The sequence below is a fragment of the Nothoprocta perdicaria genome, unplaced genomic scaffold (assembly GCF_003342845.1).
Source record: "Nothoprocta perdicaria isolate Ctin4 unplaced genomic scaffold, notPer1 scaffold_46, whole genome shotgun sequence".
In the NCBI taxonomy this organism is placed as follows: Eukaryota; Metazoa; Chordata; class Aves; order Tinamiformes; family Tinamidae; genus Nothoprocta; species Nothoprocta perdicaria.
Window position 1 is genome coordinate 2,094,703 of NW_020455710.1, and position 26,089 is coordinate 2,120,791.

General features: G+C 51.4%; 2 protein-coding genes across 2 annotated transcripts in view; one reads left to right on the forward strand and one right to left on the reverse strand.

The window, feature by feature from the left end:
* TMEM104 (transmembrane protein 104) overlaps positions 1 to 22,687 on the forward strand; it is a 40,448-nt gene extending 17,761 nt beyond the window's left edge. Inside the window, exons 9-10 of the mRNA XM_026046905.1 lie at positions 9,054 to 9,147; positions 21,234 to 22,687. Of these exons, the coding sequence (XP_025902690.1) occupies positions 9,054 to 9,147; positions 21,234 to 21,994 (855 nt within the window). The 3' untranslated portion in view covers positions 21,995 to 22,687. The remainder of the gene's footprint in view (positions 1 to 9,053; positions 9,148 to 21,233) is intronic.
* A 2,212-nt stretch (positions 22,688 to 24,899) lies between these two features.
* GRIN2C (glutamate ionotropic receptor NMDA type subunit 2C) overlaps positions 24,900 to 26,089 on the reverse strand; it is a 9,511-nt gene continuing 8,321 nt past the window's right edge. The window contains exon 13 of the mRNA XM_026046850.1: positions 24,900 to 24,935. Coding sequence (XP_025902635.1) covers positions 24,900 to 24,935 — 36 coding nt within the window. The remainder of the gene's footprint in view (positions 24,936 to 26,089) is intronic.

The following is a 26,089-nucleotide window of genomic DNA, read 5'->3' on the forward strand; positions in this document are numbered from 1 at the left end:
CTGGGTGCAGGAGCAGCCACATGGGCGTTGAAGCTACTGGCTTTAAAGGATTAGGGTGTTTCTTTTTGCAGAGAAATCAATAGCACAGGGGCCTGGGATGTGGTTTTTTTATGTAGAGCAGGTCTTTTCCTCCACAATGAGAAGTATTTTTTCTTAAATGGAGCTTGGGTTGTGTCAATACTTGGCCCGATCTTGAGCTTTTCTGCAGCCAGGCTACCAGAGGCCCGGTCCTTCCCCTGGCTGGGTGGCCAGGGCTGTGCAGAGGGCCAGGGTGCTAGCTCCTGGGCACAGATACAGGTCTCCTGTCTGACCAGATGTGTTGCAGATGTTACCAATCTTTACCAGAAGCCTGGTGTGAGCAGCAGAGGCCACCCGCAAGACCTAGGAGCACCTCGGGGTAAGAAGTAGCCCTAGATGTGACTGTTTCTGCGCACGCTCTGCAGTTACGACCTTGCTGAGCCACTTGGGGGGCCCCAGCTGCAGCCCTTGCTGCCAGCAAAGCCACCCCCAGCAAGAGAGGACCCATCCGTCCTCTTCCTAAATCAAATTCCTTTGGAGTGAGCTCCTTTGGGCAGACCCAACACTGGCATTTTTCAGTCTTGACACTGAAGACCCTTTTCTCCCAAACAGGGCAGATGTCAGAACAGGTGTCCGTTCACAATCACCCATTCACTGCACAAATGGGAACTGCTTAAAAAACAAGTCAGGAACGTATTTTCTCTGCACACTGTTACCTTGTGCAGTGGTAGTGACAGCAGAAGTAGTAGCAGAAACTAGAGCTGGAGGAGAGCTGTGAAATGGGCTAAGCAGTCCCCTGGGAGCCTCACTCCAAGCTTTTTCCTCAACAGCATGTTTCCCAGTGTGTTTTTTTCAGTGCTTTAACACTCATTTTTTAAAGAGCTCTACCTGACTTTGCAGGAGCATTTTCATTGAGTAGAGCAGCAATCCCGTTCTTGCCTCTCCTGAAATTGTCACCAATTCTTCACTAAGCAGATGAAAAGCAGCAGGCTGCAGAACTGCACACCTTTGCCACTCTTAAGTGTTGCCAGAAGTTAATGCAAGGAAGGGCTCTGGACAGGGTAGTATCTCTTCATGTGCTGATATAAGTGTGCAACTTCCTAACAGCCTCCTAAATTGCGCTTTATCTCTGGGTGAGATCACTGACACTCTTGTCCAAAAATGTGGATTTTTGGACTACATCAGCAAATCCCACATGTGGCTCCTGCTTCTGTAAGCAGGACTATAAATACAAATAATGCAGCTGGGATTTAGCTTGTAGGTTGAAGTCGGTCTAATGCTCTCTGCAGAGCTGATCTCCGCAGCCTGTTGCACCGGGCGGGCGGCGCAGCCTTGTGCCACCAAGGAGGTACAAAGCATGGGACACAGCTCCTCTGTGACAATGCGTGGTGAGAGGGACGATGCTCTGTTCCCCGGAGTTGTGATAAATGGGGGAACGAGTCCGGAGTGGCTCCGTGGTGGAGCTGCCGTGGTGGCACCCGAGGGGCTGGTGGCCTTCAGGAAGGACCATCCTTGCAGAAAGCAGCTCCTAACCCTGGTGCTTCACAGCTTGACATGTTTGCAGGGCCTGCTGTCCATCAGTGTCACACGAGTCCCTGTCTCCCTGGCTTTCGAGCTGTCTGACCCAGGGGCTTTTGGAATCAATATAAATAGTTTTAGCTGCCAGTACCCAGCCTGGAGACCTGCAGGAATTGGGGACAGTGTCTGTGTGATACCAAATCCCTGCACTTCTGGAGGGAACTCGTGTGTCCCTTGTACCACAGGAAACAACTTGGGGAAGGAGGGGAGGCCTCCACAACACTCCCTGGTACCGGGATGGGGGGAAGGCTCCGGTTTGGGAGCCAGCGGGAGGCCGGAACGAGCTGGGATGGGAGGGAGGTGCAGGCAGCCCTGGCTCTGCGCCTCTCTGCCGTCCTTCCAAGTGTCACCAACCGGCTACGGAGCTCTCCCTTATCTCCCCACTGTGCTGCTTCCCTCCCAATCGTTTGGATGCAATTAGAAGATGCAGAGAACGAGGTAGCCAGGGGTCAAGGAGGCCCTAAAGTGATTACAAGACACTGCAAATGGCTGCACCATAAATACTCCCACGATGAGAAATTAGATGCCAGTCGCTGCGGGGATAATGCAGGCCTCCATCTTCTCCTGTTTGTGAAAAAAGTGATTATGGAGGTAGATTTACCCCAGAGAATGCAAGCTGGCTGCTGGCTGTGCTCCTGCACCCGTGCGTGCCAGGGACCACAACCCTTGCGTCGAATGACTTTCTAAAAACACTTTGTGCTTGGAATTTTTCCTTTCAGTTTAAGAGGAGAAAGAGCTGCTGTTTTGGGGTGCTCCTTCCAAAGTGAGAAGTTCCTAGTGCGCGTCGGAAGGGGTCAACTTCAGAAACCATCCCCAACCCCACAACGGGGTGTGGAGAGGTGAACAGCACCACCCCTTCTGTCCATGTACCCCAACCTCCTCGAGCTGCATGTAGAAGCTGCTCGGTTCCATGTAGTCCTTAGCGTGGCAGATGCCCAGCGAGATCAAAACTTGTAGTGACATTGGCTGTGAAATGAGCACTTGTCTTCTGAGTGGGCAGTCAAATGCAATCAGCTGGGGCTGCTCTAGAGCCTTGGAAATCTCTAGCTCGTGCTCAGATCCACTAACACAAGTAGCTTTGAGAGTGCTGTGCTGCTTTCTGTGTCTTACAGAAGGTCTTGATCTTGGAGGAAACACCAGCATGAAAACTGGGAGAGCATCCAGTGTTGTGGCAAAGGAATCGTGAGAGGAAGCACCTGGCTTGGGGTCCTGTAGGGACAAAATGCCACTTGTTTCCTCGGCCAAAATTGACCTTGAAGCAGGGGAGATCTTAATTTTGGGGGGTATCTGCTCCCCATGCAGCAAGACTCAGGACTGAGGTGGGTGAGAGCTCCTCAGCACCAGCAGTTTGCTGCGTGCGAGTCACGAATCCCGAGAGCTGCGGGGTAATAAGCAGAGCTGCTGTGGCCCTGGATGCCCGCTCTGCTCGCAGTGCAGCCGGCCTCGTTTGTCTGTAAAGACTGCTCGTGTGCAGCCCACACGCTCCCTCCACTGCGACTTCCTTGCTCTGTGGGGCATCGGGAGGTTAAACTCCCTCTTGCCTCCCAGCATCTATGAGCAGTCCTTGTTCTGCTGCTGGGTTATCTCTTTTCAACCAACTTTAAGAGCTTCCTAGTCCCTTGTCTGCTTATAACTCACCGTCAGCGTGGCCCCTGTTGCAGCAGCCTCCAGCCTTAAGAGGCTGCAGATCTACAGCTTTATTGTTATTTTTTTTTATTGCTTTCCTGCTCTCTTAAAAAGCTCCATCCTGGATGATCAGACTCCTTTCCTATATTTATATTTGTACTGTCCACTGCGAGGGGTAAAGCTTTACCCAAGCAAGCTTGGATCGCAGCCCTCAGTGCTGTGCCATCTGGCTCTTTAGCTTGAGATATGAGCTCATGCGGGAGAGAAACGTGGCCCGGTCACGGTGAGCGAAGGAGGAGGAGGGATGGCAGAGCGGGGTGCCGCGCCACACGCGAGACCCTTTCCCCTTGTCAGGTTTCAGCTGAAGTCCGTGGCATGAGCGAGGGGGTCGCTGATGGGGAGCGTAGCGGCTGCCACGGTTTGAGGTGGATGTAGAGGAGCTGTTGTAGCAGCGTCAGAGACTGCTGGTGGGTGTTGGTGTGCCTCTTAGTAGCTTTGAGATGTCTCAGAGCTTCATTTTTCCATATCTCCGAGCAGCAAATGAGAGCAGGGAAACATTTCTGTCCGAAGGCAGTCCTAAAAATACCCTGAGGACACCAGTGGGCTTCAGGAAGACAAATTCAAAAGAAACGACTCTACTGAAGACAGTAGCTCCATTTCAAGCCTCCAGCCAGGGATGAAACCTCTGACTAGTGTCAGTCTTGGTCAATCAAGTTCTTCTCCCGGATGCCTCCTCAGATGTACTCTAGAGGAGAGCACCTGACATGGGAACAGAGCAGCCCGTCCCTGGCTCATGTAACATCTCGTCTGATCTCCCTCTTTGCACAGCCTGGCTTTGCTTTTTTTGTGTTTTCTCCGTCCCTTCCAGCACTCATCTGCAGTGTGAAGGGGCTCCGAGCTCGGGGACATCTTGCAGAAGCAGAGCTGGTGTCAGAACTGCCGCTCCTGACAGCGTGTCTGAAATGTCTGCTTTTTCCTAGTGCTCAAGGAGACTTTCCTTGCTTCCAAACAGTGAATCAAAGAGCGAGCTTCCTCCTGGAGAGGCTAGTTCATTAGATCTGCCTGTCAAGCCTTGCCTTGCTAGGAATGCTCCAAACCTGTAATCCTGGACCTTTGTGAACACTCAACTCGGAGCTTTCCAGCCAAGATGGCCAAGTCTACCTGAGTCATCCCTTGTATTGAACCGGTGACTCTTCCTATTTAATTGTCAGCTTGCTGCTCATTAGAGCTAAGCCATTTGTAGTACTCTTTTTATTTTTTCTTTAGCAGGGCAAGGGCTGTGGGGCTGAGAGAGGCAGAGTTGATATTGTCCTGAAATAAAGTCTGTGTGAGAGGCTGGCACTTCTCTCAAGGTCAACTGAGGACTTCCAAGGAAGGTCCATCTGGGAGATGAGCCCTGGTGTGGTGGCTTTGGAAGGCTGGCAGGAGAAAGGGAAGGGGTAGCTGGAAACACAGCCTCAAAAGCAACATTTAAGGAGAGAACACTATAATTTCTCTTCGTATTAGACTGAGGGATCCTTGGCCTGATGTTTGAGCCTTGATGAGTCTATGTTGATAGGGCTTTCCACTGCTTGAATGGATTTGTCTGAATAATCTTACACTCTCATTTTTGCTCTACTCTTGGGTGGCTGCTCCATTGAATAAAATTATTCTTTGTTGTCTCATTTGCTTCCTGCAAATACCCTATTTCTACTCGGTCTGGCTGAGAGAGCTTCCAGGCTCTAAATCAACAAGAAATGGTAGGTTCACTGTTCAGTGAGCACCAAATGCAGATGTCGTTCTGGTAGGTGGGTTTGTGGAGCCTGAAAATGAGCAAGTTCTAGTGGCAGTTATGAATGAAGCCATTTTTCAGTTGGTTCTCTTGCAAATATATGCAGGTTTCAGCCATAAGGCTGTAGTTACTACATCTAGTACACAAATCAACAAAGTTTGGGATGATAATTGTACTTTTGGGATGATTGGGGTTGGGATGATAATTGTACTGAGCTGAATTTGTTGTTGGTGGTGGTGGTTTTTATAAAAGCCACATGCTGGGAAGCAGATGAAGGCTATTGAACTGTACTGGTCCAGAGTGATTTAAGTACCTTCAGGTCAATAAAGAGCCTGCTTAGTCAACACAACCCTCTTACTTTGGCATAAAGCATATTTATATGGCCAGAATTACCCTTGGCTTTAGGTGACCATGACCGAGGAGCTGAGAGCTCTCTTGGTAGTCCTGGCTGAACCTAAGCTGATAAAACCAGCCAGATGTCCTAATAACACTCGCTCTCACTCTTGTTTTTAGAGATAAACCAATAAACCAAGTTACGTAACCAAGTTTTAACATAAGAGCTTTAATAAAGGATCCTTCCAGAGCCGTATTTCTGGTGCGGCCCAGCTGGATTCCCCGGGGCGAGAAGACTCGGGCGGCGCTCGGCTTTGAGATGCCACGAGCTGACAGGTAGGGAGGCCGGGAGCGCCTGGCTCCCGTGCTGCCTTCCCGGCTCCCGCGCTGCCTTCCCGGCCCCTGTGCTGCCTCCTGCCTTCCGTTTTCGGAGGGGAGCGGGTTGGAAGACCCTGCCCGGGTTGAGCCAGCTGGGCTGCTGCTTGTGGCTCCTGCCAGCCTGCCAGGTGGAGTGTAATTCAGGCTGACAAGCTGCTGCTGTGCTCTCCGTGCTCATCAGCTTCTGTGGGTTTTTTAATGTCTGGAAACATAGTTTTCGGTAAAAGCCACAAAACCGCTGCTCTTTTCAGACAGTGACGCGCTGCGTTCTCTGCCTGAGAAAGGAAGGTGGGAGGCCAGGTAAAGCTTTTTGCATCTGTCGTGGTTGTATGTTGCTCTGTATGGATTTCCTGCTGCAAACGGCCTGGGATGTGTCTGGCCTTTCCCTTGGAACGGAGGAGGTTGGGAGAGAAATGAGGGAATGTCCCTTATAGGCAACCCTGTGCAGGAATAGTCAAGGTGTCCCTCCCTCCCTCCTGTGAATGTAAACAGTGCTCGGTAGAGCTCATGCTGCTCCATAGCCAAAGGAAGGATTCTTTTGCCTCGTTTAAATTAATAAATGAATAAATCAGCCTCATACACCTACTTGAAAACCGACTCAGTGATGGGCACATCTTTAATTGAGCTACACTCTTCGTTCTGCCTTGGGTTAATGTGCGGGGGCTTAGGAAGTGAATGATAAACTCCTAGGAAGTATTTTAAGCTAGATCAAGTGGTGAGCTGGAAAACTCTCCATCTGCAAGAGCTCTGTGTGTTTGAGGTTCGACAAGACAAACTGGCACGGGTTTCAGGTTGTTTGAATTGCCCATGTAATGAAGCACAGTTTGTAAATGTATCCCACTGGGGAAAACCTGAGCTTAGGAAGCAGCAGTCAGAGGTTTGGGGGTGTGTTTATCCCATGTGCTTTTTGGGACCTGTTTTTTTTTTCCCTGGGGAGAAATTGTGAAACTAAATCCAGAGTAGGAAGGGCGGTTGGGTGCCTGATGGCGAGGCAGGGACAGTAGGTACCTTCCTTCTAAGCATCGTAGTCTTTTCTTACCCTTTTTGGCTGCATTTTCAGTTAGGCTGCCTGGCCTCAGGAAGCCTCTGAGGATTTGTAAGATCAGCTCTCATCAAGGGACTGAGCTGTCGCCCCTCTCCTCTTGGCAGATGGTGAGGAATTGACTCCTCTTTCCTGTCCTGTGCTGGCTCCTGTGGAGCTCTGCACAATTCCACCTCAAAATGACGTGAATCTTGCTGTCTGATGTCCTCTTACGCTCTGCCTTGCTCCTTTCGAGCAGTGCAGTGTGTACCATGGCCTCCCTTCTTAAATGATTGGCACCAATCTCTGCAAAGCAGTGCAGCCTCATCCCATTCCAGGCCTTAGCATCATTCCTATTGATCTTTGGATACCCATCTTGGTTCATTAACGGGCATTGAGTGGAAAGGGTAATATGTGTTTCTGTTGCACTTGAAGTCATCTCACGCTTGGTTCCATCAGACCAATTCCAGGAGCTTCTTACAAACTTGAGTATAATTTCCAGCTGTAGAGTTGGTTCTGCTTTGGTTTGCTCTGAGTCTTTGACCTTCACCTGTCTTTTTATTCAGAAGGGGAATCCTTTAGGGTCTGTGCATCCTTTATGGTCCTTTAGGGTCTGTGCCTGTCCTAGAACATAACAGCAATCTGTGCGCAAACCCTAAAGGATGAAAACGTGGAGGAAGAGAAGACAACAATGACAACTTGCAGCTGGTTGTTTTGCTTCTGTATTAAAACTGTGTCTTAATGGTTAAGGCTGTTTTAGCTCTTAGTTTTGTCAGTTATGCCTGGGATGTGGTATTTTCTTGGTGGTTTCAGAGTTTACTCCAAGGATCCCGAATTGCTTCACAAATTGGAATTCTCTGTACACTCCCCGTCCTTCTTTTGCAAGTAGAAAAAAACAAAGTTGGAAGCAAATGATGGCCCCGGGTCAGAACACGTCTTGACCAAGTGACATGTGGAGCCAAGGGTTTGTTCCTCTGGTCCCCTCTCTGGTTTTATCTTGATCTTATCTTGGTCGTCTGAGAATACTTGTGACGCGAGGAGTTTCCAATTTGCCTTGCAGATGTTCTGAGACCGTCTCGAAGAAAGGTTTCTTGGGGTTGGACTGATCTTAAAATAGCTTGGATTCCGTGCTGTCACCGCGCGCGCCGGCGTCGACGGAGACCTTGAGGCTCTGTGGCCTGCCCTTTTGAGTCTCCCTTCTTCCCTTCTGGTGACACCTTTTTGGGGGAACTACTTTAAGATGTCATCGAAAAGAGCAATGTGTAAATATTAATGTTTAATATTTGTCTTTAAAATCCCTTTGGGATGTTGAACAAATCTGTGCATGTGCTGTGGTCTTCTGGATGCTGCTGTCTCACTGATGGGATCTGCTAGTGTAGTCCATGATGGTAGGAGCTGTCAACCTGTGCTGTGCCCTTGGTCACGGGGAGAGCTCTGTTCAGTAACGCTGTCTCCCCAGTGCAGGTAACCTCACCAGAGCAGTGTCCTACTGGTTTCTCTCCATCCTCATCCGGATTTCAGTCAAGGTCTAGCGTCTTCATGGAGGAAAGTTCTTCCTCTTCTCCACTTGCACTAACTAGGACTTTGGAGCGATGCTGCAGCCCCCCAGGGTAATGGTGCTGCATGGAGACCATCACCCATCGGTCTCTAAACAGATGTCCAAGAGAGGACGGTGAGGAGGGAACTGCCATAGTTGAGAGGATCTTTGATTTCCACGTTGAATAAGGTTCATGTTAAACAAGGGAGTTGCTCTTTGCTCTTCTTTGCTTTGCAAAACGTTTCAGCTTCCCGGTTAGTAGCTTAACTGCTGTGGTGTAAACTTCCTCCCATAAAAGATGCAACTTAAAGCTTGAAAAAAAATGGCCCGGAGAGCCCCGTTTCCATCATCATTCAGCCTAGAACACCTCAAATCTCACCCATCGATGTTAATGCAAGCAGACTGGTCACAGTTACTGCCATCCAGCCCTAAATTGAGCATGTACTGGACAAAGATGCCACCGTTAAATATTTAATGTTCTGTAAAACTGCACTGAGAGCTCGTACAGAAACGTGTCAGTAGCGGCGAGCCGCAGCAGTGACAGCGAGCGGCTCGGAGCCAGGAGGATCCTGCTCTCTGCTTCTGCCCGGGGCTTGTTCTCTGATACCGAGCAACTTGCTTGACCCCCTTGTGCCTCGGCCAAACCAGCTGTAAAATTCAGCAACAAAGCAAGCAAAGTGACAAACAGATGTGTCCAGAAGGGAAATTTCAAGGCAAGCTTAACTTTATTAATAATTTGTCTTAATGGCAGGACTTCTGTTCTTTAATGTATGTTTTTGTTGTCCTTCCAGGCAGTGTTCACTCTTCTTCTGGGTCCTTTCACCTTCTTCAATGTGCAGAAGACAAAGTATCTACAAATTATGACCTCCCTGATGAGATGGATAGGTGAGTCTTGGCAAGCCCCCACCTCTTTGCTGTAGATGGAACTGAGTCATGCTATTGATGAATCTTTTTGGCAAGACTCTTTCTGTTTGGAAACATGCTTGTCAAAACAACCTCTTCAAGGAGGATTGGCCAGGCCTGATAAATCTTTGATCAGGAAAGATGTGTTTGTTTTTTCTGGGATGAAATTTCTCAGTGAAACTAGCACTCTTCTTGATCAGACTTGCTGTGGCAGATACAACTTTAGCTTCATTTATGTGTGAGAGAGGGAGGAGTTTCAGATTGGTGTCCTTTGCCTGGTCTAAATACATTAACCACTAGTTGCTGTTCTGCAGCAAATCTCAGCATATGAACAACAGGTTTTGAAAAACCTTGGTTTTGATCTAAGAACAAAAGAGGCTTCTCTAAGATTTTTTTTCCTCCCTTGTTTTATCACCTCTTGCATTTTTCCCTGAGTCTTGCTTTAGCACAGGATATGCTGCATTAAAGGCTCAAGGCTGAGAGGTGCAAGTGTGTCTTATGAAGGCCTGTGTTGAGGTTCACCTAACGGTGTGTAACCCAAACAGGAGAGCTGATGTTGGGCTACTACAGCACTAGCAGCATTTCAGCAGAGTAGAAGTCTCCTGTTTGAAGGGTCTGCATCATTCTAGCATAGGTTAGTGCTGCTTATGCTTATCACTGACCTGCAAAAGGGGGAAGAGATGATTCTCAGACTGTTTCCCACCACCACACATGAGCTTAGTTGACCTGACCTCCGTTGGGGAAGATGTAACTTTGTGCAAGTTGGAAGGCCCTGGTTCTCTTTGGAAATGGCTGCCGGTCACTGTGAAGGAAGAGAGATTCTCTGATCCCAAGAATATTTGAGATGGGGTTAAGCACTTGTCACCCAAGAAAATGAGGTTGGATTTTAAGCCCTAGAGCCTCAGATACTGAGCAGTTTGAGTTAACGACTGCTGACCTTGGATGATGTGAAAATCTTGAAAGTGGATTTCTCCAATTTGTTTGAGCACATGAAAGGCTTGAAAGCCCCCATGTTCTTCAGAGAAAGAGGTTATCTCATTTAGGGATATTAAAGTAAGTAAAAAGTAATCTCTTCTCAGCTCCTTGGCCCGCTTCCAAACACCTGGCCCTCCTCCTTCCCGGCAGAGACATCAGTCAGATCTCATCCCATCTCTGTGACAACCTGGTGCCTGTCAGGTCCTCCACTGCTTTCCTTTTAGCCCTCTCTCTCCAGTGTAAGTTTGCTAAACCTTGCCATAAAGGCAAACTGCCTCTTTTTTGTCACTTGATGGAGAGGGACAAAAGCAGCATTTGGAGAAGCACAAGGGAAATTCAGGCTTTAGCCTGATTGATTCCTGCATCAGCCCACTGGGGACCAGCTGCCCCAGATAATGATAGTTAATGACTCTGGCAGTACCTCAGTGGCAACTTAGAGCAATGGATTCCGTATGTGTACAGTGAGGGATAGATTTGTTAGGAAGGACTATTTATCAGAAGCCCTGTGATGCAGGGAACACTCTAACGGTCTCCACTGCAGATCCCGGGCTAAGGATGGATCCGGCGCTGTTCGGACTTACAAGCTGCCTTCCTGCACGTTCTCACACCACCCATCATGTCCTGTCTCCAAAACCAGGGCTCTAAGTTAAACCTGGGTGTGCTGGGACATGGGTCTGAGCTCTTGTGTTGGAGAGAGAGCTTAGACAAGACCCCGATGGAAGATTTTGGTCTGTGTTTCTAGTCTCCTGAACTTTTCTGACGTGAAATGACCAGACGTGGGCTCTTCTGCTGCAATTTGTCTCTTTTCTTCCCTCAGCTTGGGCTTAGCCCGGTGATGCTGAAGGTGGTTCCCTCTCTGCAAGGCTCTGAGCAGCAGGGCTCATGCTGGAGCTGTTTGCTTTGCTGAAAAACATCTTCCTCCCAAACAGATAGAGGGTTATTCAGTTTACCTGTGCCCGGGAAGCTGACCCGTGCTTTGCATCATTACCTGAAAAACCAAACCTCCTGTTTGAGCTATGAAACCATTCCAGCCTCTCTCCCCTGCAGGACCACCCCTTACAGAGCGTTTTCCCCAGCCTGGTGAAGAGCCCATGGATTTCGCAGCAGCAGTGGCTGATGTAAGACTGCACTGCCCCAGGTGTACTGGAGATAAAGATGACAGTGGCTGAGAGGATGGTTCTTGGCAGCAGAGCGAGCTAGCTGTGTGTGAAGGTCATTTCTGCTCCTGTTTGTAGCAGTGTCAGCCCTGCCTTTGAAAGTTGCTGCTCTTCCTTCTCCCCGTCTAAGCGATAATCAAATGTCAGCAGCCTCTTTGCAGAGCCCTGCGCGCGTCGCGAGCTGCGCGTCGCCTAACGAAGCTCCCACCTCGTGGGGAAGAAACATTTCACTCGGTCCCTGGGTGAAAAATCTCGAGTAGCAGGAGCTGGATTGGAAAGAAACATCAAGGCAGTTCAAGGGTTGTGGAGATGCAGCTGGATGTAGGGAGGATCCCTCTTGTGTTTTCCATCCTGGGATGGGGGACTAGCATGGAGAGGTGCCTCTCAAGTCTTGAGAAGGAGAGCACTGAAGGAGGAGCTCGAAAGCTCAAGTGCCAAACTGCCTGAGAGCCCAAGCAGATGGAGTTCTGCTCTTTGGGGCTCCTGAACCCAGAGAGCTCATCTGGAAACAAGGCTGGCGTGGAGAGGCGTTTTTGCTGTCAGGACTAATAGGAGCACAGAGGGTGGATGTGCATCTCCAGGTGGAGAGGGGATGGGAGCAGGGCCAGGGCTTCCAGAGAGGTGGATCCAGTGGCAGCTTTCCCGAGAGCGACGGCTTCCCCGCTTGTCTGCAGAATTGACTGCTGCCTCGCATGGTGAGGGCCAGCGTGTGAACTTAGTGCTTGGGGTGTGAATTAAAGGGCTTCTCTGCGCTTAGTGATCCTGTTCTCGGAGTCAGCAGTGTGTGAGGGTTTGATGACACCAACCTCCTATCCCATGTCCAACCACAAAATCTCCTCTCCCTGCTTTGTCCATCCACGCCTACCGCTGGTGTCCGAGCTGCCTCTGGAAACCTGGGTGCTCCAAGGGAAGACACCCAAGGGGTGTGATGGGGAGCCAGCCTGCCCTACCTCAACGGAGAAAGGGCTTTAGCCAGAAACAAAGCAGATTGTTTAAGGTGAGACCTTGATTTGAGTTAGGGATAAAACGAGTGCTTGAGCAACACTACTCAGAGCACACCCAAGAGCCAAACATGGTGGCCATGTCACCAACGTGGGAGATTTGGGATGGCAAGGATTCCTTCCCCCAGCAGTTATTTCTCTTTCCTCACAGAGGAAACTGAGACTGAGCCATGCCTAGGTTAGACTGAGCTGTGGGGATTTGAAACTTCGCTGCTCAGGAGGCTCCTGGTTGTTTTTTCCCCTGAAGGGTTTATGTCTTTGGTAATGACAGACCGCTCCCTTTAGAGACTTGCTATCTAGCTGTTTTCCTCTCCCCCGCTCCCCAATCTCAATGCAATAGATGGTGTTAGGGGCGAGTGCTGCAGGGAGTCCCTGCAGAAGGGATTAGGGAAGCGAATGATGAGGACAGGGCTTGGTGGAGCTCAGCAGCAGACGTTGGGCTGCTCCGTGGTAAGCAGGTAACCTGATTAACTGCAGCCTGTTACAGCCCGAGATCCCCTGCTATAGGCAGGGACTATTGGCTTTAAGGATTGTGGCAGAGTGATTATTGCTGCTGTTATTGAGTAGTCTCTGGCAAATGTTCCCAGACGGTTCCCGCTTAGGATGTTTGCTCCATGTGCTGCTCTTGATGTTATATTGTAGTTATTAAAGTATTGTATTTTAATAAAGAGACATTTTATAGAGGAATAAACTTAGGGGCTGGGCTGCTGCGCGCTCGATTCCTTCTCCCTGTAGCCTAGTTAGACTGTGCTCCATCCATCCTGCTAACTGCAGCCCTTCCCAAACAGTAGGTATAAAACCAACCCTCATTAATTTAATGTCTTGCCCAGCCCTTCCCTCCTGCCCAGTACGATGAAGTGAGGAAGGACGAGAGGAGCAGCCAGCGTGTGTGGAGCTGCATCCCCTTCCAGCTGCTTGGGAGGTGCTGGGAACAAGCTGCAGGGAACAGATCTGAGCTGCTCTGGGTGTCCCTGCTAGCAGAGCTAGCCAAGCTCAAGTGGACCAGCGTAAGTGCCTCTGCTCTTCTCCCTTGCCTATACTATACTTCTCCCTTAACTATAGACTGTAAAAATTAAAGTGGGGAGTGTGACACTTCTCTGGAGTTCTGGATTTCCAGTATCCGCAGTCCTCAAGGACTCTTTGGACTCCTCTTTTCCAGATTAAAAATGAAGCAGTTTATGGAAGGACCCATTAGACCTCTGGCCCTCTCCTCTCATGGAGCAGAACATAAGGGAGTGACAAGGAAGATGGAATTGAACTGCACATCAGGACATTGTTGCACGTTGGATTGTTTTAAGGATACCGACAACCTTCCACAAAGTTACTTTAAGTTCCTATATCCCTTTTGAGCAGAGAAAGCTGCTGCCAGAGCCCGGGGTAAATAATTCACTAAGAGAAGTGAATATATTTATGAAGCGTTAGTTAAAAGGCAGTGCTTCTGTCATGCCTGCTTTTCGGGTTGTCAGCTGAGGAGCTCGTTGCAGCGGTGCTTGCAGCGGGCTGAGGCGGCGCCCGGCTGACGGAAGGTGCCTCGTTGCCTTCGGATGCAGATGGAGAGCGACACACGGAGTGGACAGGAGCACCGAGCCCCTGCTTGAGGAGTCAGTGTTCCTGAAAAGAGCCCTGGAGCCGGATGGATGGGCCCGGAGCTGCAGAGGGGGAGCTGGAGGCGCCAGGCTGAGCGCAGCCCCTGTCCCTGCTCCGCTACCAACGCTTGGAGCGCGGTGGCCACACAGGCTTTCAGGGCAGGAGTCTGGCAAGCAGGGCTGGGCTCGCTGTTCAGAGCACGAAAGGAGGAGCTTTTGGGACCATTAAAACTGTCTGCACGTGGTTGGAGGTGGGATGCAGAAGGTGAGACTGAGGCTGCAGAGCACCCACGTTTCATGGGACATGGGAATGCTGCAGCCAGTGCTTCCCAAGGCCCTCGGCCAGGCTCGCAGCCACACTAGTGTGTGCAATACTCCCTTCTCATGGAAGAGTAAATTAAAGCCTGAAGAGGAAAGCAACTATCAAAGCTAATAGACCAAGTCAGTAGCAGAGCTCGGAGCTCTCAACTGAGTCCCAGCTGTAAAAGCTTTACGGTGCTTAAGCCAACGGTGACCGAAGGGGAGAGGACAATAAACTATATGGGTGAATTTCCAGCAGAAACAGACGTCCCTGGCTGCTCTTGTCTTCCCATATGCATAAAGCATCGTGATGAACACCAAAATACAGAGCTCTCTTTCTCCCTATGAACTATTATTGGTATGTAGATGTCCACGGAGACCAGAAAACGTGGACTGAGAGCAGAGTAGCTCCAAGAGTTGCACAGCAGGAGCTGTTACCAGGGCGGGGAAGTTATTTGTAAATCTGAGCTATCCTGTAGCAAACATTACCCCAAACCATGAAAAAAAGCAGAAGGATAATCTCTTTACAGCAGGGCTCTGCTTAGCCAGGACAGCAGTATTCATAGAATCGGAAAGGTTGGAGAAGACCTTCAGGGTCATCAAGTCCAACCGTAATGTCAGAGAGGGCTGCAGCAGGGAGCAGCAGAACGTGGCAAGGTGGGTGAAACAGCATGGGGAGCAACAGTGCAGTGAGCCACAACGCTTCCATTTCTCAAGCTACCTTCCTTCTTGCCTTCTTGGTAAGTTGTGTCATGTCTCAGGGATCATAAAGTACCCAACATGTTGCTGTGCTTCCCCTGCTGTAGGAGCAGCCTTATAGACTGCGCAAGAGTCTTTGGGGCAGGGAGCTTGTTCCCGCAAGACCTTGCCCTCCACCAGGACCTAGCCCTCGTGATGCTCCACAGCTTTTCCTAGCTGATAACTTCCTTCTGGGAAGTCATTTCTCTCCTCTTATTTCTTTCTTTTCTCTCTCTCAAGAGAATTGCTGTCTTCTACAAACAGATCCATCTTGCTTCCCCATAGTCTCCACACTCATAAATCCTTCATCTTCCCAGAGACGATGCTTCAGGCTCAGTCATTGCCTAGTCTGATCCTAAACTACTCCAGTTCCCACATTTGATGGGGCAAATCTGGTCTTCATATTATCCCTTTACCATCCTTTCATGTAGAAACTTCCTCTGGAGCCTGGACCAATTTATCAGTTGCTGCTCCAGAGCTTAGAAAGTGAGAGGTCATAAGCAGGTGACAGGATATGTTTCTGCGGGAGAAACTGAGTAACTGAGTTCTAAATTTAAGAATGAATATCTTCATTTCAGCTGCTTTGTTCTGCTAGCACAGTGAACTTCAGCCAGGACTTAGGACTTAAGCCAAACTTAACACCTGGCAACTTGGAGAGCTCCACTGGGCTCTTAAGTTTGTCCAGAGAACTCCTGAGTGGCAGCTGGCTCTGAGGTAGGGAGATAACAGCCTGGAAAAGGAAAGACATCAATCATAGTGATGGACAAACCAAGCGATAGCTCGGGATGCAGAGGGTGAAATTGTCTTGACGTGGCACTGTGCAGTTCAGTATGTGCACAAGAGCCCGTCTGGCTTTCGTGCCTTCTCCTGAAAGAGCTGCCTAATGCTGAAGCAGAGGAAGTCCATTCCTCTGTTTTAAGAGGGTCTGCTGTGATTTGGTGGGTGTCTAAGACCAAGGTTAACACGGGGGGAAAGCTGGATTATAGTCTACAAGCTTCTTCCTTGGAGTCCTTCTACAGAGAACAGCCCACGAAGCTCCCAAAGATTCCTTCCTCCCGGAATCCCTCCTTCCTTATGGAAAAGGGAAGCCAGCGGGCAGGCACTATGAAAGGGTGATTTGTTATCGTTATCTCTTGGCATATTGATTCTCCGCTTCGACGGGGCAGCTCTGCCGCGCGGCGGGCGCGCGCTGACGGATGGCGCTGCCGCCGCTCCCGCTGGCGGCTCCGCGTGCAGGGAGGGCAGCAGGGCTGCTCTGCTGCCGGGAGGCGATGGGGACTGCTGGAGAGGATGACACGTGGTGGTGCTGGGCTCTCCTGGTGCGAGGAGAGTAGGGGCAGGGTTGGAGAGGACCTGACTTGAACTGAGGTTGAAGGGATCTACAAGTATTTCCTCCCCGTCTCCACTTTTCGGATTCTTGATGTGCAAGTAGCTGTAATGTGGCCTTTGTTGTCCCTTTTTTTTTCCCAGTAACTCTTCTGCTGTTCTCTGGCATGTAGCCGCCTGCCTCTGTCTTTCCAGAACCAGTAAAGCCATCCTGCCTTTAACAGGGACCGGTGCTTTGAAGGTGAGAGTTTATTGTTGGACTTGGGAGGCTGTATCAGCATTTGGCCCCCCTTCCTGGGATCACAGGTTATCCAAAGCCATAGCTCTGCAGAGCCTCTCTCCTGAGCTCATATCCTCCTTGCCAGCCCAGCTCTTCCCAAATTGTGTAAAAGCACATTTCTCTCCAGCTTTTTCCCAGCAGTTTAGGGTCTTCCCGTTATTTTCTACATGCCAAGAGAGAAAGAGGCAAGGGCCAGCAGGTAAAACACCTTACAGCCGTAACGTAATGTCTTGCTAGGGGCACACAGAGAGAGCTAAGCCAGGATCTCATGCTCAGCATCAGCTCCTCCTCTTCTAGGAATCTCCTGTGATCGGAGGGGAAAAAAAAGAGTGTTTCAGCCTCGGACTATTCTTTTTTTTTCTCTTCCTGCAACTGCCGTTTTGCAGAGAAATGAGGCACAAGCATGAGACAGCATTTATCATTTCCAAAGGTATTTGCTCTGATGCTGCAAAACAATATTTAAACTTAGTGAGGATAATGTTGCCATTCTATTATACGCCCTGCTTCTCTATGTAGCTCTGTTACATTTCTATCGAAGCTCACAAAAATGTGCTTTTTAATATCCCCAGACTCCCATATTTTCTGAGGGTTCTGATATTTGGATGTGTGCTCATCCATATTCATCCTTTTTTTTTTCGTCTGCAAGAGACATAGCAGAGCTGTCTGTCTCTGAAGCAACACAGCCCGAGTCAAGCAGGACAGGAGCTGCCTCCAAGGTCCACTTTGTCCGAGAGCAAGAGCTGCTGTTTCTCTCCCCAGCAATGGGAGGAGATGTCTGTAGGGAAAGGCAATTGAATGGAGGTCATAACACATCCCAACTCTCTCTTAATGGCATCTCCCCTCTTTTTATTCCCTAGGCTCATTTAAAAGGATACTCAAAGCTCTAGAGACCAGGAGATGGGATGAGTGCAGTGTCCTCAGTGCTTTGGTGACTGGAAAGCCCGGCCAGTGGCGTGCTGGGTTGGAAAGGGTCTAGGGTTGTTGTGGGGTGATATTTTTTCATCCCTGAAGCACATTGCTGAGATACTCTGTGCTGTTTACTGACAAAAAGAGCATTGTTTTTACCAACTGCATCCTGCTGGTGAAGGAGCAATGTAGGAGCAGCTGATGCAGCAACTAAGGGTGACTTCAAATGACCCGTTGGGCTCTGCCTTCCTCCTGCTCCGCCAGTGGAGGAGAGTGGGAGCAGGGGCTTTGCAAGCGCCCGCAGGAGCCTGCGCTGCCTCTCCGCTCAGAGCTGCCTGTCAGTCAGAGTCTGTCATCTTCTTTTCATCTTGATTTATCATCCAGCGTAACTAGGTTTCAGAGTTTCATTTCAGCCTTGCCTTCTCCCAGGGACAGGGCGATAAATCTAGGATGCAAATGTGTTAACTCCCTGATTCCAGGAGCAGGACAAGAGAAACCTTCTTTCTGGGAGCGAGAGAGAGCACAGCCGTCAGGACAGGGTTGCTGTTGTGGTCTCTGGGTTTGCCACCAGTTTTCCACCTCCCTCAAGGATGATACATCCATGGAGCATTAGGTTAGGGGGAAGGTTTGATCACAGCATCTCCTCCAGAACTAGGAATGTTTTAGAGCAGGATTGGTTTATCCCGTGTACTTGGTTCTTGGGGTGGGAGGAGAAAGGAGGGAAAAAAAAAAACATGGAGTGATGTTTTGGTCATCTTTGCACCATTTCTTGTCTATGGTAAAAGAGCAAATACTGCTGAGCAAAGTCAGGTTTGTGCTTTGGTCCAGTAGGATCTAAAATGTCTGAGGAGATTCTCTCACCCTGTTTAGCGATCTACTTAAGTCCATGGAAATAAGTAGGAAGCAACTCATATGATTCTATGATTCTATGATTCTATGAATCATATGATTCTATGATTCTATGAACTCTGTGGCACTAACAGCTCAGGCAAGCTCTCTGAGATCCTGGACTTCCTAACCATCAAAGCACTGGATCTCGCTAGGAATGACAGGATAACTGCCAGATATCTTGGAGTAGGTCTCCTTTCCCAAAATATAGTGGGAGAGTGGGGAAGGAGGGCTATGTTATATGCATGTGAGCCCTGGCTGAAGGGAAGAGTCCAGGGGGGTTTGTTTTAAATCCAGATCCAAGAAAGGTGCTAAGGGATAGAAGGGAAGACCAGAACAATGTGATTTCTTTGATCTAACAAAACGAGAGCCCTGGAGCACCAGGGCAAGGAAAGAGCTTGCAGGAACGTTGTGGTCTCCCGAAGACTGGGGCAACATTTCAAACCACGATCCCCCGTGTTTAGTGAGACATCACAGCTTGTCCCTTGAAAGCAGTGCAAGTTTAGATCTTAGTCCTGGATTATCGCTCCTCATACTATTAGAAGATTTAATTTCTGAAAGAAAATGTAAGGAAAAAAACTAAGGTTACCTGGATTCTAGTTTGTTAAGCCTGTAGACTTCTATCTGTTATTTAGGAAATCCACTGGAAGCCTGATCCCTCAGGACTCCCTACCCGAAAAACACATGCCGGGGCAAAGAAGCCTTTGGATCTCGGACTGAAGACAGGTTCCAAACTCGGAGGTGCCCTTGAAGTCCAGCCAGTCCTGCCAGCATCAGTGTGGAAAGCTGGGTTTTGAGCCACCGGTGAGAGTTGGGAGATGGAAATAGGTCACTCTTTACTCTTGGTTAAGCAGAGTTGGTAGAGATTTACAGTCTCGTGTTCAGGGGAAGAGGAACAAGGCTTCTGCAGTTAAATCTAGGCAAGAAACAGAAATGGTTGTTGGGGGCTTCAGAGGTTGACCAGTTTCCCAAGCAAGAGGGGCAGGAAAAACCTCAATGTGTTTCCAGAGTTACCTAACCTGCCTTGTCTTGGTCTTCAGGGCCCCTTCTCCTCTTCCTGTGGCATGTGCAACCCTGGGGAGCGTACCTGCTGTCTTGTCACCTGGAACACATCTCTTTAAGGTTATCTTGCTCTACCTGATGTGACTGGCAAGCATCTCTCCTCTGGGGAGCGCAGGGGAAGCGTGGGCAAGCGCAGGAGCTGTACTTGAGTGAAGGCAAGGGGAATTGGGCACACACAGAGCAATGAGCTGTTGCTTTTCCCAGCCCTCTGCCTGGTCCTGGCGAGGTCTCCAGTGCCCAGCACTCCCAGAGCAGCCTGGCTATCGTGGTGCCTTCAAGTAATCGATGTGCTGTCATCTGCCCGGCTCGGCGTCCGCTTGTGGAGAGCTGTTAGACTTGCCCTGTCACTGGGAAACAGCTGGAAGCTGAGAGGTTTCCTGAGGCAGTAAGAGGTGAAATGCAGAATGTGGATATGTAAGTGCTCAGCGTGAAACCGGTGTTTGCAACGTGAGGAAAAGAAGGATTTCTATGAGATGAGAGAGGGGAAACTGTTCAGGAAACGGCTGTTGGGTGTGTGTGAGAGAGATGATGATGCTTCAGCTAAGGTTAATCTGGTCTCTCTGGGGACAGCAGAGACAGCATCTGCTAACTGGTCTATAACTATCACTTCTCTAAGCCTGTCCCTGGCAGGGTTTCCCATCTGGAGCTGCCAGTTTCCAGCAGAGCAAGCGAGTCTCTTTGCCCCTCAGTGAGCTCTGCTCGTGATGCCAGGGGCCTCCCTGCCGCGGGCTTGGCGCTGGGCACCTGTGCTGCCCTCATTTCCTTGCTCTTGTATTTACGACACTCAACATTATCCATACTAGTGGTGTCAGCACTTTATTTTTTATTTATATATTTTTTCCAACACCTGTTGATTCATGGCTGCGCTTTGATGCCTCAAACCGACGTGGGAGCCGCCTCCGTGCAAACTGCAGCGGCCCATCCCGTGCCAGCAGCAGCCTGTGAGTGTTGCGGCTTGCTGCCCAGCCAGGCCGGCTTCCTGCCCTGCTCCTCGCTGCCTCCAGCAGCTGGTCATCGTCTTTCCCAGGCTGCTGTGAGCTCTGTGGTGCAGAAAGAGGTTTCTGCTGTTTGTGTCATGCTAGGAATAACAGTCTAGCAGTAGCTGCTGGCTCAAATTCCCACCAGCAGAGGAAATAAAGGTATTAGCCCCATTTTTCCATTTCCTTTTGTCCATAGCAAGTTGCTTTTTGTGACAAGCTGATAAAATGTTATTAGGTTTTTCCCTGACATAAGTAAAGGGTAGACAAGCAGACTTCATGCCTCCAAGTGATGAATTTTAATAGCTGCCTTTCAGGGCCATTTTAGTCCCTTCCAGACTGGCTTCTCCACCTGGGATTAACTACAGACAGCCTGTTCCTTCTTCCCCAGGAAATGGCTGGCTAGTTCTTGTTCTGTTGTGCTTGACGGGTCACAGGGACAGTAAAGCTCTGTAGTAGCTGTCCCCTTGCATCTGCCTGTATATATAGGTGAGGTCTTGAAAGCATTAGCCTGGCCACAAACCATACAAGAATATTACCAGGTTTAACTCTCTGCAGGCAAGTTTGATCTTTTCCTCCTGTAGAGGTCAAGGCTCAAACGCCCCTCTAAGTCACTTGCAGACGGTGACAATTAGCCAACGTGCATGGCAGAAGCTTAGGTGGCCCGAGACCCTCAGGCGAGAAGGTAATGAGTTTGGACAGCAACGAAAGGGAGTTGTGATTAATTCTGTGCATCTTGCCTTTGCGGTGCCGTCCCACGTCCCCCGGGGCTGGGGACCTGCTCTTGTGGTGCCAAAACTGCCCGCGCTGATGGGAGGAGGGTTGTGGGGCGCATGGACACGAGCTTGACCTGGCACGTTGTCTCTCCGCAGCGTTCATCCTCATGATTATCCTGGCTCTCATCCGCATCAGCAGAGGCCAAGCAGAGGGCCACCCGTCCATGGCGCAGCTGTCGGGCATCCGCAACCTCTTTGGGGTGTGTGTCTACTCCTTCATGTGCCAGCACTCCCTGCCCTCCCTCATCACGCCCATCTCCAAGAAGAGGCACGTCAACAAGCTCGTGCTGCTCGATTACGTCCTCATCCTGGCTTTCTACAGCCTCCTGTCCTTCACCGCCATTTACTGCTTCCGCAACGACACCCTCATGGACATGTACACGCTCAACTTCACCAACTGTGAAATCATCAACGTCGCCTTCATTCGCTACTTCTTGGGCCTCTTCCCGGTCTTCACCATCAGCACCAACTTCCCCATCATCGCCGTGACCCTGCGCAACAACTGGAAGACCCTTTTCCACAGGGAAGGGGGAACGTACCCCTGGCTGGTGGACAGGATCGTCTTTCCTGCCATCACGTTGATTCCCCCGGTGCTGGTGGCTTTCTGCACCCACGACCTGGAGTCGCTGGTGGGGATTACGGGAGCCTATGCTGGGAATGGGATCCAGTACCTCATTCCAGCTTTCCTGGCCTACTGCAGCCGCAAGGACACGCAGCTGGTCTTCGGCAGCGGTACCGTTAACAAGCACCTGTCCCCTTTCCGGCACACCTTCTGGATTGTGTTTGTGCTCCTGTGGGGCTTCTCTTGCTTCGTGTTTGTGACTGCAAACATTGTCCTGAGCGAGTCGAAGCTGTGAGGCCGCCGCGGGCTCCCCGCAGGGCTCCACGGGACACTCGGGCTCTTGGGCTCCTCCGGCCGGGAGGCAGCGCCAGGGGCAGCTTCCAGGCCCCCGGGTTGGAGGCCCAGCTCCAACCTGGACACAGACTTTATCTGCACTTTGGGTGTGGAGGGAGTGGGCGCAGCCCTTTGCGGTCCCGGTTCAGAGCCCCGCTGTGCCAAGCTGTGGGGCTGAGCGCCCGGCAGCCCCTGTGATCAGCCCGTGCCCACCCTGCCTGCCTTGAGCTCGGTTCAAGCGCCGCTTCCTCGGCCCCGGGGCCGCCCTCCCTCGGTGCTGCTGGTCTCAGCACCCCGCAGGGCCGCCAGCCGTGGCTGCTCACTGCACTAGTCGGCTCCGTTTCCCTTGCTCCGAAGGCAGGGACCTGCTGTGTGCAGAGTCCCTCAGGAATTCGGGAGAAACCAACCTGTCTTGTTCAAGTGTGAACCCCACGGACAGCAAACACCTGTGCCAGGGGAGAGAGGAAATAAATCGGGGTGGGAATAGCCCTAACCCTCCTCTTTCTTTTTTAAAATATCTGTTACGCCTTCTTATGCTCTGGATAAGGAGCACCACGGATCGCCTGGGCTCTGGGATCTCTTGCTTGCAAAGAAAAGCCCAGTTTATGTTTGCTCTTCTCACCCTGTCCTCCTTTGCTTTGGCAGCCCTAGTCCTGCAGAGCCGTGTCCGTGTGCGCAGGGATGCAGCCCTTCCCAAGGGGAAGCAAGAGGCAGCGTCGCCCTTGCTCCTGCTCCTGCTCCAGCTCCGAGCTCCGTGTGGCGCCGCAGGGACCGGCCCGCGGGCTCAGAGGTGCCCACGGTGCCCAGCCCGGGCGGGAGCCCCCACGGGCACACGGGCAGCCCCCCGTGCTGCAGCAATAGCCTTGAGACCAGGTGGGTGTTCAGGGAAGGGGCTCGTGCGGCGGGGACGGGCTGCAGGTCGACCAAGGGAAAACAAACCCGACGTGAGCCCCCTTCCTTGCAGCGTTATGGGGGGCTCCTCCTGCTCTTAGCCAGCTTATCAGAGAGCGCCCTGGATTGTCTTATCTTGGACAGGTAATGCCTGAGATTGTGGTCTCTGCTTTTGAGCCCTCTCTTGGTCACTGCAGTACCCGCCGTGACAGACAGCATCGCTCCCAGGCATCGGAGCCCCCAGGCAGACGGTACAGGCTCCCCTCGCACACCAAGAGCTTTAAAAGTTTTTACCTGAAATATTTTAAACCCTTCTTCTCCCTCAGCCCTTATTAAAGCGGGTTCAAAGCCAGGTGCCTGCCCCGGGTGCTGAATCCTCCTGCCCTCTGCCCTGCTCTGGTGTTAAGTGTCATGAAAAGCGAGCTTTGAAGTGCAGCTGCTTTTTAATCAGGCGCTGTTTTCAAGTGGGATCCCTGGTGCTCCTGCTGGGGGACTGTGCAGATACCTTGAGCTGTCTGGAAACACCGAGGTCTTTTTAAAGCAGAAGTCCCTTCACACCCGGGCCGGAGCCCCGTGACCGTGTCCTTGTTTTGCTGCTTGGTGAGGAGCCGGCGGGGACAGTTTCCCTCAGCTCTGTCCCAGACAGGTTTTAGCTCAAGCTTAAGCGCCCCGAGTGCTCCAAAGAAGCCCATGTGGCAGCGTGAGGGACGAGCAGGTACCATGGAGCGGGGCCGGGTGACGGGAGCGGAGCAGCGGGGCCGCGTGGGCAGCGCTCCCCTCCGCAGCCCTTCCCGGGGCTCCCGGATGGAGCGCGGATGCAGGGACAGGAATGCAAGCCCCAGGAGGGCCTGCAGGAGCGGGAAGCGCTGCCCGTGCCTGGCGCAGGTGCATGGAGCGGGTGCCGTTTCACCTGGTTCGGCTCTGTTTCCCCCTTTCAGTGGCCACCAAAGGGGGCTGTGGTCGCTCCCGTCCTTCATTCCCTCCTCTCATCTTCCTTGCCCACCTTCCGCTGTCCTTTTTCCATCTCCCTGCCCCTGGGCACTCAGGGAAGAGTGTGTAGGGGGGGTGTCTCTCCTTTCCCAAGCAGCAGCCTCCGACTGCCCCAGCTTGAATGGGAGCCGCTCAAGCCGCAGGGCTGGGACTGGACCCTGCTGGTGGCACCGGTCCCATCACCAGCACCAAGGGTCCCGCGGGCAGCTCTGGTCACGGGCTCGCGGCTCACGAGGTGCCTTCCCCCTACCCGGGCGCTTCGTGGAAAGGAGCAGCAGCGCCCAGAGGTTTCTCACGGGGAACACGACAGAGCAATGCCTTAAAAATTAGGGAAAGGGGCCAGCGCGCTCGCAGGAGTCAGGAATGAGTCCGGCTTTATATGGTGTTAGCAATGCTAAAAATCAAGTGTGGATCCTCACGGGCTGCTTGTCCTGATGGTCGTAAATTTTCAAAAGAAAAAGGACAAAAAGAGATGGAAACCAAAATAAAGTGCACATTATACTGCTGTTCTCGTCCAGCATCTTTCTTCCCCCCGTTGCTGCTGTCGTAGGTGGAACAAGCGGCTCTTCCCCGAGGGGCCGCGTGTGACGGATGGGGCTGCGGGACAAGGAGAAGCCACAAGCAGAGAGGGTAATGGAGCCCTCACCTTTCCTCCCTATTAGGCCCATGCACCTCTAGGTGGTAGCTGGAACTCAATTAAAACAGCTGTACTTTCCCCTTCTCAATTACAGCGCCTTACACTTAAAACCCAAACAAATTGACTTGCTCCACCGCCTCGGGCTGCAAAGGCATTTTCTGCCAGTGAATTTATTATCCCCATAAAGCGCCGCTTGATTTATGTTAAAATATTAAAACGCATCTTTATGCTGGAAATAAACACTTTCTGCCGGGTTCTCTCGAAGGACCTCCCGAGCAGCAGAGGATTTGGGGGCTTGGGCTGTAAATCTGCAATCAAACGGGCAGCGGCGTCAGCCTTTTGCAGCCCTTCAAGGAGCCATGGCAGCCAAAGGGAAAATAAAAACCTAGAGCAAGAGAAACGGCTGGGAAAGGCTTAAACCTCACCCAGGAGCGGCTGCCTTGGGCCAGGATGGGTGGGTTTTTGTTAGTCCTTCCAAGGTTTGGGAAAGGTGCTGACTGAGCTTCCATATCCAGCCGCATCCCAGTGCTAGGAGGGGGCCAAGGGCTTTGGGAAGAGCTCATGTGGAGGAAAACCATCCCGCTGCAACTCTGGGAAAGGAGCTGGGGAAAAACCCCGTGCTTATTTTTTTTGCCACCCCAGGCACTCGTGAACCAGCAGCCTGGGTGGCTGGGGTGCCAGAGCCGCCTGAATTAAAATGTGATTGATTAGACGCATTTGCCAAAGAGAAATGAATAATGTCCCCCAAGGGTAGCCTCCTAAACCCCCACGCGCCGCCCCCGCGGAGCCGTCGGGGCAAAGGCAGGCTGGAGCCAGGCCCTGCGCTCGTCCCCGGGGGCAAACGGACAATGCTCCTGCGGGTGAAACGCTGCCTGCTCTGCCCCACACCAAGGGGTCAGTGCCAGTGCCCCACTGGGACGCATGCAAATGACATGCAAATGTCATGCAAATGAGCCGCCCACCCTGGGTGCCAGGCTCACGGCCCCGCTGTCCCAGCCTCCCACTGCAGAACCCTCAATAAAACATGAGGCAGAGCCATTTGCTGTTGAGTCACCGGGGACATGACTAATTAATTAAAACCCTTCGTTAGGGAGGCCCTTTTTTCTTTCCGCTCCCCTTTGTTCCTCCAGCGCCCACTCGGGGAGCCCAGGCGGCTGTGCCGGGGCACCCATGGGTGCTTGTCCCGTTGGGAAACGCTGCCGGGAGCCGCAGCCCCCGGAGCCCCGCGGGACCGGCCTCCCACTGGCGTCGCTGGGTTTATTTATTTAGGGCCTTTATTTATACATGGCCACCGGCCTCCCTCGCCAAGACGCCTGCGAAGGGGCCGCCAAGGCAATTAAGAGACAATTGCCATGATAAATAAATAATGGGAATTAAAGTGTCGGCACCGAGCGAGATGGTGGCGGCGGCGGCCGCCGGGCTGGGGATAATGGAGATAGAGACTGGATTTAACCCTGGGAGGGAGGGAAGGAAGGAGGGAAGGAGGGAAGGGGGGAAGGGGGGAAGGAGGGAAGGAGGGAAGGAGGGAAGGAGGGAAGG